Genomic DNA, 14,836 nt, shown 5'->3' with positions numbered 1-14,836 from the left:
ATTATGTAATAATAATAACAATATTTCTATATGTTGGTGCGGTCATGTTAAAAAGATCTGGAAAGGACGGAGGAAAAACAAACAATGCACTCAGCACAGCATCACGTTTGTCCTGCACACACCTCAGCAGCCATTTACTTAAAATGACCTGTGAGCTGCTCACTCCACCCACACCTAATTGATCAGCAGGTCATCAAGAACATGCTATAGCAAAGTTCAACACTATCAACATCTTTAGCTTCAACACTGTTGTGATTTTTCTCCACATTTTTTCTCCACTCATGAAAATAATTCAAGAAGCAAATCTTGAAAAAGTGTTAATCTTAAGCAGGCCATAAATCGGTTTATTGTCAGATGATCCCGTGAATGCTGTCAATCAGTTCCCAAGCCTGAGTCTATTAGACATTCCCAGTAGGGAGCCTTCCTGTAATACACACACACACACACGCACACACACACACACAGAAAACAACCCTGAAGTAAGTTATTCATAGAATTGACATAATGGAAGACCTACAGCATGTCCACACAGACACAAGAAGAAAGAACATCACTGTTTTATTGTCAAGGACATCCTCAGCAAACGTCAGTGTGACGCCAAACACCGACGTTGAGTGTTGGATAGCACAGTTTTACGGCCTGGCTGGGTGATAAAACAGGATCATGAATACTAATAAGGATAATAATAACGAGGATAGGTCACGTAGTCGCCAGAGATTCTGAGCTCTGAAGATGAACGGCCTGTCCTTCATTTTTAGAAGCAAATGAAGATGCTACAAAGAGTTGAATGAGCTGACAGATGTCAAGCGTGTTTAGATTTCCTCTCCGTTCTCTCCTGCGCCCTTGATGAGGCGTTTGTTGCCCCTCTTCCCGCCCGGTCCACGGGGCTTGGCGAACGCTTGCTTCAAGGTGTGCTCCATCGGGTGGACCTCCTCGTACAGGAAGTCTTCTGTCAGGCTGTCGCCACTGTCAATCTCCATCTGCACACACATGCACACACACACACACAATAATACAGTACACACATCACTGTCTGGTCTCTCATTGCCTCCTGTCATATAGAGGATCTTTGATGAGCAACCTTTTTCAGTAGATTGCTAAAAACAGCTGAGCACTCCTGTCAGTTAGAGGATCTTTACTATGGAGAGGCAGTAGATTGCTAAACACAGCAGAGCACTCCTGTCACATAGAGGATCTTTGACAAGCAATTTTACATTATATTCCTAAAAACAACAAAGCTCTCCTGTCATATTGAGGATCTCTGTCAAGCATTTTTGCAGTAGTTCTTTAAAAACGGCAGAGCACTCCTGTCATATACAATAGATGACCTTTGACCTGCGTTTGTGCAGCAGATTCCCAAAAACAGCTGAGCGCTGATGTCATATAGAGGATCTCTGGCGAGCATTTTTGCAGTTGTTCCTTAAAAAAATTCACCGTACTCCTGTCAAGTAGAGGATCTTTGACAAGCAATTTGACGTTATATTCCTAAAAACAGCAAAGCACTCCTGTCACATAGAGGATCTTTGACTTCTGTTTTTGCAGTAGATTGCTTAAAAAAAAAAAAGCAGAACACTTCTGTCACATAGAGGATCTTTGTCAAGCAATTTGATGTTATATTCCTAAAAACAGCAAAGCACTCCTATTACATAGAGGATCTTTGACTTCTGTTTTTGCAGTAGATTGCTAAAAAAAAAAAAAAAAGCAGAACACTCCTGTCATATCGAGGATCTTTGTCAAGCAATTTGACGTTATATTCCTAAAAACAGGAAAGCACCCCTGTCACATAGAGGATCTTTGACTTGCATTTTTGCAGTAGATTGCTTAAAAAAACAGAGCACTTCCTCTAGAGAAGATTTTTGGCGAGCGTTTTTGCACTAGATTGCTAAAAAAAAAAGTATTCCTGTCATATAGAGGATCTTTGTCAAGCAATTTTGCATTATATTCCTAAAAAAAGCAGAGCACTCCTGTCTATAGAGCACATGTGTCAAACTCGTGCCCTGGAGGGTCGAGACGCTGCAGGTTTTCTCTCCAACCGGTTTCTTCAGCAGGTGATTTAATTGATGATCTCCTTCCCTGAAATTGAAGGTGTTGATCATAAACATCACCTGCTTTAGTGACCGGCTGGAAAGAAAACCCGCATTGTCTCGGCCCTCCATGGCACGAGTTTGACACCCCTGATATAGAGGATCTTTGTCTAGCATTTAGACTGCTAAAAAAAAAAAAAAAGCAGAGCACTCCTGTCATATAACGGTTCATTGACAAGCAATTTTGCGTTATAATCCCAAAAACCACAAAGAACTCCTGTCATATAAAGGATCTTTGACTTTGACGTTTTTGCAGTAGATTGCTACAAAAAAAGCAGGGCACTCCTTCTGTGCACAGGATCTTTGACAGCGTTTTTCCAGTAGATTTCTAAAAAAAAAAAACAACAAAAAAACAGCGCACTCCTCTCATATAGAGGATCTTTGAAAAGCAATTTTGCATTATATTTCGAAAAACAGCAGAGCACTCTTGTCATACAGAGGATCTTTGACAAGCATTTTTGCAGTACTTCCTTAAAAACAGCTGAGTACGCCTGTCAAATATAGGATCTTTGACTAGCATTTTTGCAGTAGATTGCTAAAAAAAAAAAAAAAAGCAAAGCGCTCCTGTTATAAAAAGGATTTTTGACAACCAATTTTGCATTATATTCCTCAATAGAGCAAAGAACTCCTGTCATATGGAGGATCTTTGACTTGCGTTTGTGCAGCAGATTCCTAAATACAGCAAAGCACTCTTGCAGCAGCAGATTCCACGTGTGAATTTCCACCTTTTTCACTGTTTAAATGCTGCTATCCTTGCGTAACGCAACATCACATTTTCATCATGGTTTTTACGTCTCCATATAAGCAGCGGGTAAGTTATTCCTTCAGTTTCATGGCCGTTAATGCGACAATTTGACTCTGGAACAGATCCACCTTGTTCCACCTTAGAGCTTCCACTGTCTACTAAGACTGCAATGTTGCAGGCACGTTTAGTTGTCCATGTGTTACCTTTTTGACGACTTCCAGCTGATAATCTCTCTCCACCTCCTCCAGGAGTCTGTTCTTACAGCTGGAGTACAGCATGCGCTCCTTTATACTGCACGTGTAGCCAGGCATGGAGTAGATGAACACTGCAAGACAGGAGCTTTGTTGATGCTGCTGTGATGCTTGAACATGAAAGTATGTTGTCATCTAATACCGCTTCCTTCCTCATCGGAATCTAACATCCATAGGTGACAAATGTAACATCTAATAAGGGATCTCATTAATAATCAGTTCATGTTATCGTTACAACAGGCCGAGGGCCCATAAAAAACAAGCTGTGGGCCGAAAATGACCCTCGGGCCGCACTTTGAACACCCCTGCTCTGGAGGCAATAATGGCCTGTGCTGCATTGAACCATCTTTTATCAGGTTTATGTTAGGGGTGGTCCGAGCCGATACTGGAAGATCAGATATTGGAAAAAATCTATAACCCCCTACGCCCATCTAAAGGCACTCACAGGCGGCTCTGTCTTGCTTGTGATATTAAAAAAAACAACAGAAGAAAGTTAATTTGTATGTATAAACATATTTGTGTTGCTTTTCATATTTTTTGCTCCCACGGTGTCCATAAAAATGACTCGCACACGCGTCATGGTCAATTATGCAAATTAGATGATGACGTTATCTACCGCAGTGATTCTTAACTGGTGGGTCGCGGATCCATCCTGGGCGGTCTTGACAAAATGCCTTCATAAATTCCTCTGAAGTCCACTTTGGATATGTGTGTATCAAATAATACAAAAATCAAAATTACTTATATAAAAGTGTAAAAAATATTTAAAAAAAAAATTTAAATGGTAAATAAACAGAAATAAAAATGACTTAAGAGTGTAAGAAAAAAATCAAATGAAAGTGTACAAAATAATTAAAACAAATACAAATATAAATAACTTAAATACTGTAAAAATAAAGGACTGCAATAAAAATGTAATAAATAAATAAAAACAAACAAAACTTAAATAGAGCTTAAAAAATAAATACAAATAAAAAATACATCAAATAAAAGCGTGAAAAATAAAAATAAAAATAAACAAAAATGACTTAAATAAAAGTAAAAACTATTAAACTAAAACTGACCTCAATAAAGGTGTGAAAAAATAATAAAAATGAATAAAAATGACTGAAATAAAAATAAAAAACCTCAATAAAAAATAAATGAATATAAAAAAGCCTCCTATAACAGCATGAAAAAAATAAATAAAAAGAGAAAAATGACTGAAGTAAAAGCATAAAAATAATAACAAATAAAAATGACTTACTGGTAAATAAAAGTGCAAAAAAATAATACAAATAAATAAAAATGACTTAAAAATTTAAAAAAAACATAAATAAAAAAGAAATAAATATTTTAAACGCCTCATATAAAAGCATTAAAAATAAATAAAAAAGAAACATGACTTCAATGAAAGAAAAAAAATAATAACAAATAAAAATGGCTTAAATTGTAAAATAAAACAACAAAACAAACAATTTAAAGTAAAAATGACTTACATTAATGTGTAAAAAAAATAATATAAATAAAAATGACGGAAATAAAAGTGGTTTGCGACTTCATGACCATTGGAAAATGAGTGTCCCAGGTTGAGACCATTTGAGAAGCTCTGATCTACACCCACAGATAAATTGCAGTCTTGTGGGAAACACTGATTAGGCAAGGTACATGCATCTGTATCGGACTGGTATGGATGGGTATGTATACAAGTATATGTAGACATGCATCGGCTGATATACAATGTTGCAGCATTGATATCAGACATGAAAAAGCGGTATCGGGCCAAGCCTGGTCTGTATTGCAAATCAGCTCAATGTTCATTGCGGCCGCGTACTGACCGAGCGCCTCCTGAGTGCGGCCCTGGTGAGAATGTTGAAAGATGAAGAAGTGATATCGGGGTGAATCTGTGGGGATCCTGTAGGGGAGATCACGCGTCTCTGTCGGTTTAGTGTGAACCAGCTCGATGGTCTCTTTCTCCACATCCAACCTCTGCAAACAACAAAAAACAAGTTTAGTCGTGCCGGGCACTACTTTTTTCTGTATGTTTTAGCGTTCAGTGTTGTCTTCTCAGAGCCGACCAGTTGGATGTAGTTGATTCGTTTCTGCTTGAGCTGCTGCAGTGCACGTTTGGCCTCTTCTTGTAATGGAAACGCCAGACCCTGAGAGACCCTTTTGTCTATGCCGAACTCCATTGGAACCTGAAAATACATAAGAAAATATATGCCACGTGTATCATGGATATCTATTTCTTCCCCATGCATAATTGCAAACATTCACTGACACAACATTACAAATATTTTTGCATTTAAATTGTTTTTTTAATCATATTATTTATTTATTGCGCTAAATCTGGTGCATTTTCATCCTCTTTGTCATCAAATAAATATTATAGCTGCATATAGCAGATAAATACATGTCGATACTAGAATAAAATGCAGTTAAATCCATAGCATATAAATACAAACACAAGAACACATACATTGTGTACTAAACAATATTCTCCTGACTGTGTATTTTTATACTTTTTATTGCATACAACATATATTTATTTGATTTGATTATTAACATTTGCATACATACACTGATGCAACATGTATTATTTTATTATTATATTTTTTTTAGATATTCTTTATATTATTGATTTATTGCACATAAAAAACGTACACTAACACAAACTTCAAATATATTGGGCATATATTTGTTTTATATCATTTCTTTCAATATTCGAGTACAGTATACAATATGCACCTCAATGTACAACATGCCCAAACTTTTTCCACTAAGGGCTGCATTTAACTTCTCGTACATTTTTCCTTGTGATATTATGTTTCTATCCTTTATTATTGTAATTTTATAGCATTTACCAAACCATTTTTTTCTAAAATTGTCACTTTCTTGTTTAGTTTGTTGTTGTTTAGTTTGTTTTAATTACATATTTTAGTCTGTCATATTTCACCGCCATGCTATTTTTTTCTCTTTTTTTCAGTTGTTTTTTTTTTTTTTAGTTTTCTTGTTTAATTGCAAGAGGGTCAATAAAAAACAGCCTTTTTTGTACTGAAGGAGTTTTGGATTTGGATTTGTTTATTTATTTATTATTTATTCTATCCCACAAATACAATATGATAGATAGATGCGTGGTGTGTTACATACTCTTGCACGAGGAGTCCCAATTCGTCTACGCTCATCCTGTGGACAATCAAACATTAGTTTGTAGACATTTGAAACAAACACTAAGCCAAAAAAATGTGGCAATCAAACCGACTTACCCATACAACTTTATCCTGCGGGGCAAACATACAGACATTCAGTCGATTTCCCATTTCCACCTCATATCCCAACTAAATCAAGCTTCACCTCTGTGACTCGAATTCGTTGTAGTTCCTGTTCAGCTGCTGTGAGGGGCGCCGGAGAGCAGCAGGAGGTCATGTGACGCAGGTATCCCTGGAAGCACACGTCATCCTGCCAAGGGATACCCATAATAAAAGGTGAGTCTGAGGGTGAATCGGACGTCAAAGACTTGCATTCTCACCTCAACTGTGGCGAACACCTCGTCTTTGATGTGACCTCCTCCGAATTCTTTCTTCAAGGTGGCGCGAGTGGCGGCGTACACCATCTTCTGCCTGACCTGCACGTGGTCAGCAGCGCACGGTTATCTTAGATCGGGGGTTGCCCAAGATACAGAAAAACTGAAAGGTAACTCTGGTGTCTTTATGGCTAAATGAACTAAAATACAAATACAAAGCAGAAGAAGCCTTGCAATTGAGTAGGTTGTACTTTATTCTACATGAGCCACTAGATGTCAGTAATTGTTCGGTGACACAATTACTGACTCAACTCGTCACATTAAGGTTCCCTAGGGAACATATTTATTGTGACACTGCTCGAGCATGAATTTTATTTCCGCCGTAAATGGCTTATTTACTCTTATTTTCCTCTACTTTATTGGACAATACGAGTGTAAAGCCGTTTGCCATTACAGTACATTGATATATAGCAGGCTTGTGTTAGTGTGTGTATGCAAATCAATACGTTGATGTATTGTAATGGCGGAAGTACGCTGCCCAGAAAAAAAAAACAACACGAAACTGCTCACGTGTGAGTCTATGGCTGCACTCCAATAGCAGTTCGAGTTGTCCTCGTTGACTTCCCCTAGGCACTGGGTATGACATCATTGCTGACGTCATGTGAAGGCCACTTGCAGAGCTGAGGGAAAGTGGATGTAAAAAAAAAAAAAAAAAAAAAAGTGGATGTGGGAGGACTGGATGTAATAAATGGAACGCACCTTCCCTTGTTCACTTTCACCCCAAACAATTACACTAGTTGTAGGTGTAGCGCTACAGTTCATCCATTTTCTATGCCGCTTAGACTCATTAGGGTCGTGGGGGCATGTTGGAGCCTATCTCAGCTGATTTCGGGCAAGCCAGCCAATGGCAGGGCACATATAGACAAACAACCATTCAAACTCACATGCATACCTATGGACAATTTAGAGTCTCCAATTAACCTAACATGCATGTTTTTGGAATGTGGGAGGAAACCGCCCTTACCGCTGAAGTGAACCTGATGGTTCACTTCAGCTTTTTGGAGAAATGGACCAACACTTATGGTATGGGAAGGGGAAGTAGGGGAAGTCAACAAGGGTATTATCCGTGTTATCTTATTTATTTTATTTTCTCTGATTATATCTACTATATTGGGTAATATAAATGTAAAGGTGACTATAGGGGTGTTATTTCATCTCTTGAGGGCTCTAATAATAAACGTATTTAGAAGATTGGAAACAGGTCTTCTATGCCATAACTACGAAAATATTCCATTTATTAATATTGAATCGTACGTCGCGGAAAGTCACGGATGGGTCTGGAACCAATTAACTGCGATAAACGAGGGACGACATCTCATGTTTTAATCTGGCCGAGTGACGTTTGTGTGACGCGCGTGCTCGCGGACATACTGGTGACTGGTCAGGTGACCACGCAATGAAGATCCACTCGTAGCCCAGTGCATTCTGGGAGTCTAGCCGGTAGAGGACGTAGCAGGGTTGCTGTGGCGTGAGCAGGGGCAACAGGAAGTGGTCGTAGTCCTTGTCCCAGCTCTGTGCCGGCTGTCTGTACGACTCCAGCACCAACTCCTCTGTGGACAAAGATCTGACGTGAGCCGGGTGGAGATCCTGAAGTCCTCTGTGAAAACAGGCTTACCATTTTTGATGACGATCTTCATGATCCTGATGGCACCGTCCCTTGCTTGGGCCAGGAAGTCTTTGAGCTCCGATGTTGCTAGAAACCAGTCAGAAAATATGAATAAATAAGGCAGATGGAGCTGTAATTCCCGATTGATATTTTATATTTAATACAGAGCAGTGAAAAGCCCCTAGTTTGACATCCAAACATGTGTTAATTTGTTATTGGACAATAGGGCATTATGATTGATGACCAATAAAAACACAAAAAGTAAAAGTTAAATTATTTAAATTTAAATTAATTAATTATATATTAAATATATATTTTTATATATTATATATTAATCACTTAATACAAATAATTTCATAATTAAATTAAAAAAGTATTAGGACCACAGTAAAAACTAAATACTGCAAAACAGGCGAAAATATAATAAAATATAATTACAATACATTTATAAGAATAGGCAATATTATGAACACTCATACCTGACATATATCAGCTGGGTAATATCATTTAATATTTGTTCAAAACAGTGTCTCACTTATGCCAAAGTCTAAATTGACAATATCCTCATTTCCACGCAGTTTATGAAGGCAATGAAATGACTTCTACTAATAGTCACGTGATATTGCTGATAACTCTCCTCACCTAAAATCATTTTCTCCTAACATTTCGACTTTATAATAATGCAATGGCGTTCTTCATTGTTCATTGCAATTTTTTTTCTTGCAATTCTGTGACTTTAGTGCCATAAAACGACGTTTATATTTTTTTTCTCAACATGACCACTTTACCTATAAAACTGTGATTTTTTTTTGCCCCTCCTTATATGACTTTATTCACATGAAATTCCAACTTTATACTAATATTAAATATCCTAATTCTTGCAAAAACCCTTTTATTCTTGTAATATAACACTTTTTTTCTCACAATTTTCTCTCTTTAGTCTTTCAAATTATCCTCTGGTATGAGGAACTTTACTCTTGTAAAATAAATAATGTATACATGCACACACACTAAATAAATGGCAGTATTAAAATTTAATTCGCATAAAATTTGGGTGTCATTCATATGAAACGGTAATAATTTCTCTTACTATTATTTTACTGCCATGCTAAAATTATGATTTATTTACCCATAATATGTCAAATCTATAAAATCATGACTTCGACATACAGTGGTGTGAAAAAGTGTTTCCCCCCTTCCCGATTTCTTATTTTTTGCGTGTTTGTCACACTTAAATGTTTCAGATCATCAAACAAATGTAAATATTAGTCAATGACAACACAACTCAACACAAAATGCAGTTTTTAAATGAAACCTTTTATTATTAAGGGAGAAAAAACAATCCAAAGCTACATGTCCCTGTGTGAAAAAGTGATTGCCCCCTAAACCTAATAAGTGGTTGGGCCCCCCTTAGCAGCAACAACTGCAATCAAGCGTTTGTGATAACTTGCAATGAGTCTCTTACAGCGCTGTGGAGGAATTTTGGCCCACTCATCTTTGCAGAATTGTTATCATTCAGCCACATTGGAGGGTTTTCCAGCATGAAGCGCCTTTTTAAGGTCATGCCACAGCATCTCAATAGGATTCAGGTCAGGACTTGGACTAGGCCACTCCAAAGTCTTCATTTTGTTGTTCTTTAGCCATTCAGAGGTGGATTTGCTGGTGTGTTTTGGATCATTGTCCTGCTGCACAACCCAAGTTGCTTTCAGCTTGAGGTCACCAACAGATGGCCGGACATTCTCCTTCACCAGAATTCATGCTTCCATTTATCACAGCAAGTCTTCCAGGTCCTGAAGCAGCAAAACAGCCCCAGACCATCACACTACCACCACCATATTTTAATGCTGGTATGATGCTCTTTTTCTGAAATGCGGGGTTACTTTTCCACCAGATGTAATGGGACACACACCTTCCAAAAAGTTCAACTTTTGTCTCACTGAGTGGGTCTTGGGGATCATCAAGATGTTTTCTGGCAAAATTGAGATGAGTCTTAATGTTCTTTTTGTTCAGCAGTGGTTTTGGTCTTGGAACTCTGCCATGCAGGCCGTTTTTGCCCAGTGTCTTTCTTATGGTGGAGTCATGAACACTGACCTTAACTGAGGCAAGTGAGGCAATCACTTTTTCACACATGGCCATGTATGTTTGGATTTTTTTCTTTCATTTAAAAACACCATTTTTGTTCAGTTGTGTTGTCATTGACTAATATTTAAATTAGTTTGATGATCTGAAACATTTAAGTGTGACAAACATGCAAAAAATAAACAAATCAGGAAGGGGGCAAACACTTTTTCACACTACTGTATATAAATTTGACTTGTTTTATTTTGTAGTACTGCTGCCTTTATTAAAATGGCTTGCAAATGTTGGCTGAAAAGTATTTGGTAATTAAAAAATATCTAAAAATAGAATAGAGATTATTGTCCTTTGATACTGTATTTGTGATGAAAAACATCTCACGCTGATGTGAAGAAGAACCTGAGACACCCCATTGAGAGCACGCAGGCCGGAGTCACATGACCTCCACAAGCCAACAAAACAAAACGGACGATAAGCAACGGTGGAAAAACAGGCCAAAAAATACAAATAAAACATTAAAAGCCAAGAGTTTGGCGCAGAAAACTACATTTGTGTTACGTGTCATCCTCCCCTTCTTCCCCCATCGCCATGGTTACCAAACACGGCACTCATAAATGATGCATGATCAGGTGAGAAAGGTGAGAGAGGTGCGCTGCAGGCCAACCATCCACCTGTGCTCCTGTTACCAAATGCCATGACACTCATGAAAAACCCTCCAAAGTGACTTTGACTCCAATTGAATGCTTTGAATCCCTCGTGAGCATGAAAACCGTACAAGTCATCCTATTTGCAGCAGTGAGGTGATGTTCCAATTGTAGAAATGTTCCCAATTTGAAGGAAATCCATCAAAATGCATTCATGTGCGAGTGTGTGAGGGTGAATGCAGTGTAAATCACACAAAAGTAATGAAGCCTAACTTGGAAACAAACTTGAAAAAATGTCCTGAAAAGACAAAAGTGCAAACATACCGTTAATTCCAGTTTGGTGTGACATCTTCTCTGGCCGTCTCTCGCCGGGCTGCTTTCATGGAAGGAGCGGCTTTGTCGCTTTCGCTCTTGTCGCTCTGCGGGAAGTCTACCCGTCCACTGATGGAAGATAGAGAGAGACACACACACACACACACACACACACACACACACCAGTGACACCAACCCTTGAAAGGGGGAGTTTGGAGATTCCTCACACCTGAAATGCAATCTGCGGAACTGGATGAGTAATATTGCGGCTGTCAGCGGATATGGCAGCCTGACCACTGATCTAAAAGCCCCCACGGATCGCTGAGCGCATTTTTTTTAGGAGTCTTGGGGAGGGGTGTGTGCCTGATCCACAGGTGTGGCGCATGTCAGAAGGACATTTTATCAGTCTTTCATATAAGAGCTCGGCATTAATCGCTTTGTCTCAAATTGCACTCTGAAATGTGACACCGTGGCAAGAATCAACACTGCTCCCTGGACCGAGGATGCTGGGAGGGGGTCAGCGTGTGTTTGGTGCCTTGGCGTAAAAGCGAATACAGTACAGTGGTATGTCTCAGATTCCGTTATTCATTTCTTCCAAAGGTTTTGACGAAAACTGTATGCACAGTACAAAAAACAATGCATTTTTTCCCATTGGAAATAATAAGCAGAAAACAATGTGGAATGATTACAAATGACTGGATGGAACTTATTCAGGGGCGGACTAGACATTAGGCAAACACAGGAAGTTGCCTCAGGCCCCGAGATTTCCAGGGAACCCTACAGTGATGCGGCTAATATGTGGTGACGTTCCGGTCTCGTGACATCTCGTGTGCTCCCGAGGAGCGCCCTAATCATGGAGAACGTGTTGGAGAGGTGTCGGGAGGGCCGTGCGGTAAATTGTAGTACCAAATGTGACCTGTAGATGTAGTTATATAGTAGTAGTATATAGTATAGTAGTTATATCCTCAGTAATGTTGAGTAAATGTCTGAAGAAGAGACGCTTGCTTGTCATGCCAGAATACCAGGGCTGCTCGGAGAGTGTGTCCGACCACAGTGCACCTTGCCGGGCCATGCCAGGTGGCTCCACTCGCTCTGTACCCTGGTTCTACCGACCTCCAGGGTGGCACACCGGGGCGCTTGTAGTGTGTCCGACTACAGCGCACCTTGCTAGGCCACACCAGGTGGCTTCACTCGCTCTCTACCCTGGTTCCCCTGACTTCCGAGGCAGCATATCGGCTACGTGGAGGGAGCGTCCGACCACAGTGCACCTTGCTGGGCCAGGTTCCATGTTCAAGGTTCCATGTTCCATCACAAGCTCATTCAACGAGACGTCTGGTCTTTTTAAGAGAAGGATAAAGACGGCAACAATAACAGTGGACTAGATATCCAATGTCACGACGTGGAAACAAGCAGCTTATGTTTGGACAAATGTGTTTCCCCTCTTCATATTTAGTGGGTGCAACTTAAATACCGGTACGTTCTATAGTCTGGAAACCGCTTCCCTCCTCCCGTCTCATGCGATGGACTATTCCACGTTACTGAGCATGTGCAGATTGATTCAGGAAGACTGTGGAAAACAAAACAAACTTTTTGGCGCGGTTTTGGGGAAAAATGAGGCGGCGCTACCTGAGTGGAGCAGAGAAGGCGAGAGGAAAACAAAGAGTTTTCATCAACACCATCAAAGGTGTCAACCTTATTCACAGTCACAACAAACGTAAGACACACGACGACAGCAAGAGCCAGACGCTCGTGACAGCCGCGGACAATGAGGGATGAAGCTGAGAGTGACGCTTTTCATCCCTGAATTTATCCCACAATGTGGACTTCCCGTACATCCATCCATCCATCTTGGAATTCATGTTCCCCTCAATGAACCCCAGCTCCTCAGTGGTGGTCGCACTCATGCAGCCCCAGACCATGACACTACCACCACCACGCTTGACTATCTTGGTACACATCAACTTGGGTTGCCAGCTATGTAGACAATAATAGCTGTGTGTGGATTTACTGTCAGTGGATAGTAAATCTATACTGCTATACAAGCTGCACACAGACTACTCTAAAGTATATCCAAGTTTCACTTCTGTAGGATTGTCCCTTGAGACAGAGTTCTGGGTGTTGCTCAAGGGCAAGCTAGCGTACCATGTCTCCAACAAGGAAACCATGAATTAACGCAACGTGTTGGCTCGTATCACGCACGCACGCACACACACACACAGGTGCTTGTGAGAAAGATAAAGTGTGTAGCAGTGAGGTTAGCTGTGACGGCACGGTGCATTATTCATTTAGTGGCGAGTACATAACCCAAGCATTCATTCATTATTTATATGAACCGACTCCCACCAACCCCTCTCTCTCTCACACACACACACACACACATATTTCTATTAAAATTAACTCATCCATTGTTTTATTTATTCAATATTATTTGTGTGAAATATATACAGCTTTGTATCGAGATTAACGTTTTACAAAACATTACTGACAACTGTATCATAAATAATAATCTAAAAATAAAAGTATAAAGTCATCAGTGAGCCCATTTATAATAAAATGGAGAAGTTGTTTGTGAAAAGGGCCGCACGGTGGTCTAGTGGTTAGCACGTTGGCCAATCTCCCCTGGGCATTTCTGTGTGGAGTTTGCATGTTCTCCCCGTGTGTGCGTGGGTTTCCTCCGGGCACTCCGGCTTCCTCCCACATTCCCAAAAACATGCAGGTGAGGTTAATTGGCGACTCTAAATTGTCCATAGGTATGAATGTGAGTATGAATGGTTGTTTGTCTATATGTGCCCTGTGATTGGCTGGCGACCAGTCCAGGGTGTACCCCGCCTGTTGCCCGATAATAGGCTCCAGCATGCCCCCGCGACCCTAATGAGGATGAAGCAGTATAGAAAATGGATGGATGTTTGTGAAAAATGAAAGGATGCAACGTTGCCACTTTGATATTTTGTCAAACTGCATCTCAGCTTCGTCATATACTTGAAAACGGCTGTTATTAGTATCAACTTCAGTCTTTTCCCCCATTTTTGCTGTTGTTTTTGTAAAAATGTCCAAATATTTAAACTTTCTTCTAAAATAATTTTCATAAATGTTATTTCCGTAACATTATAACTTTATTTATATAATATTTTGACTTTATTCCAGTGTAACTTTCCCCGACCTCATTTAAAAAAAAAAATTCAAATTTAATTTAAATGTATTTTTTCTTGAACAGTTCAACACTATACTACTAAAATGACAATTTTGCCTCGTATGAGTTTTTTCTCACAAAATTGGGACTTTTTTTGTCAGAATATAACTTTAATATTTTGACTTTATTATCTTAAAATGTGATCTTTTTTTCATTTCTGCTGTTGCTGTTTAAAAAAACCCAAACTTTCTATTTCAACTTTCTTGTAAATTTTTTCTTAATTATGACTTTATTCCAATATTTTGACTTTATTTTCAAAACATTTCGTCCAAAAATTACTTTTTGTTTTGTTTCTCATAATATTACTTTAAAAAATTAAATGTACTTTTTCTTTAATATTTCAATTTTATGCTACTAAAACGTAAA

General features: G+C 39.2%; 1 protein-coding gene across 1 annotated transcript; it reads right to left on the bottom strand.

Moving 5' to 3' along the window:
• Window positions 1-571: 571 nt before the first annotated feature.
• Window positions 572-11,492, bottom strand: LOC129186369 (twinfilin-2-like). The gene is made up of 11 exons (XM_054784583.1): window positions 11,293-11,492; window positions 8,258-8,335; window positions 8,014-8,192; window positions 6,589-6,684; window positions 6,414-6,518; window positions 6,326-6,340; window positions 6,210-6,245; window positions 5,138-5,257; window positions 4,898-5,048; window positions 3,033-3,154; window positions 572-980 (listed from the first exon to the last, which is right to left on the bottom strand). Exons 1-11 carry the CDS (start codon window positions 11,315-11,317, stop codon window positions 813-815), a joined length of 1,095 nt encoding a protein of 364 aa, XP_054640558.1. The 5' UTR covers window positions 11,318-11,492; the 3' UTR covers window positions 572-812.
• Window positions 11,493-14,836: the final 3,344 nt, after the last annotated feature.

The sequence above is a fragment of the Dunckerocampus dactyliophorus genome, chromosome 8 (assembly GCF_027744805.1).
Source record: "Dunckerocampus dactyliophorus isolate RoL2022-P2 chromosome 8, RoL_Ddac_1.1, whole genome shotgun sequence".
In the NCBI taxonomy this organism is placed as follows: Eukaryota; Metazoa; Chordata; class Actinopteri; order Syngnathiformes; family Syngnathidae; genus Dunckerocampus; species Dunckerocampus dactyliophorus.
Note: the sequence above shows the minus strand (reverse complement) of the source record. Positions and strands in the feature narration are given on the sequence as shown.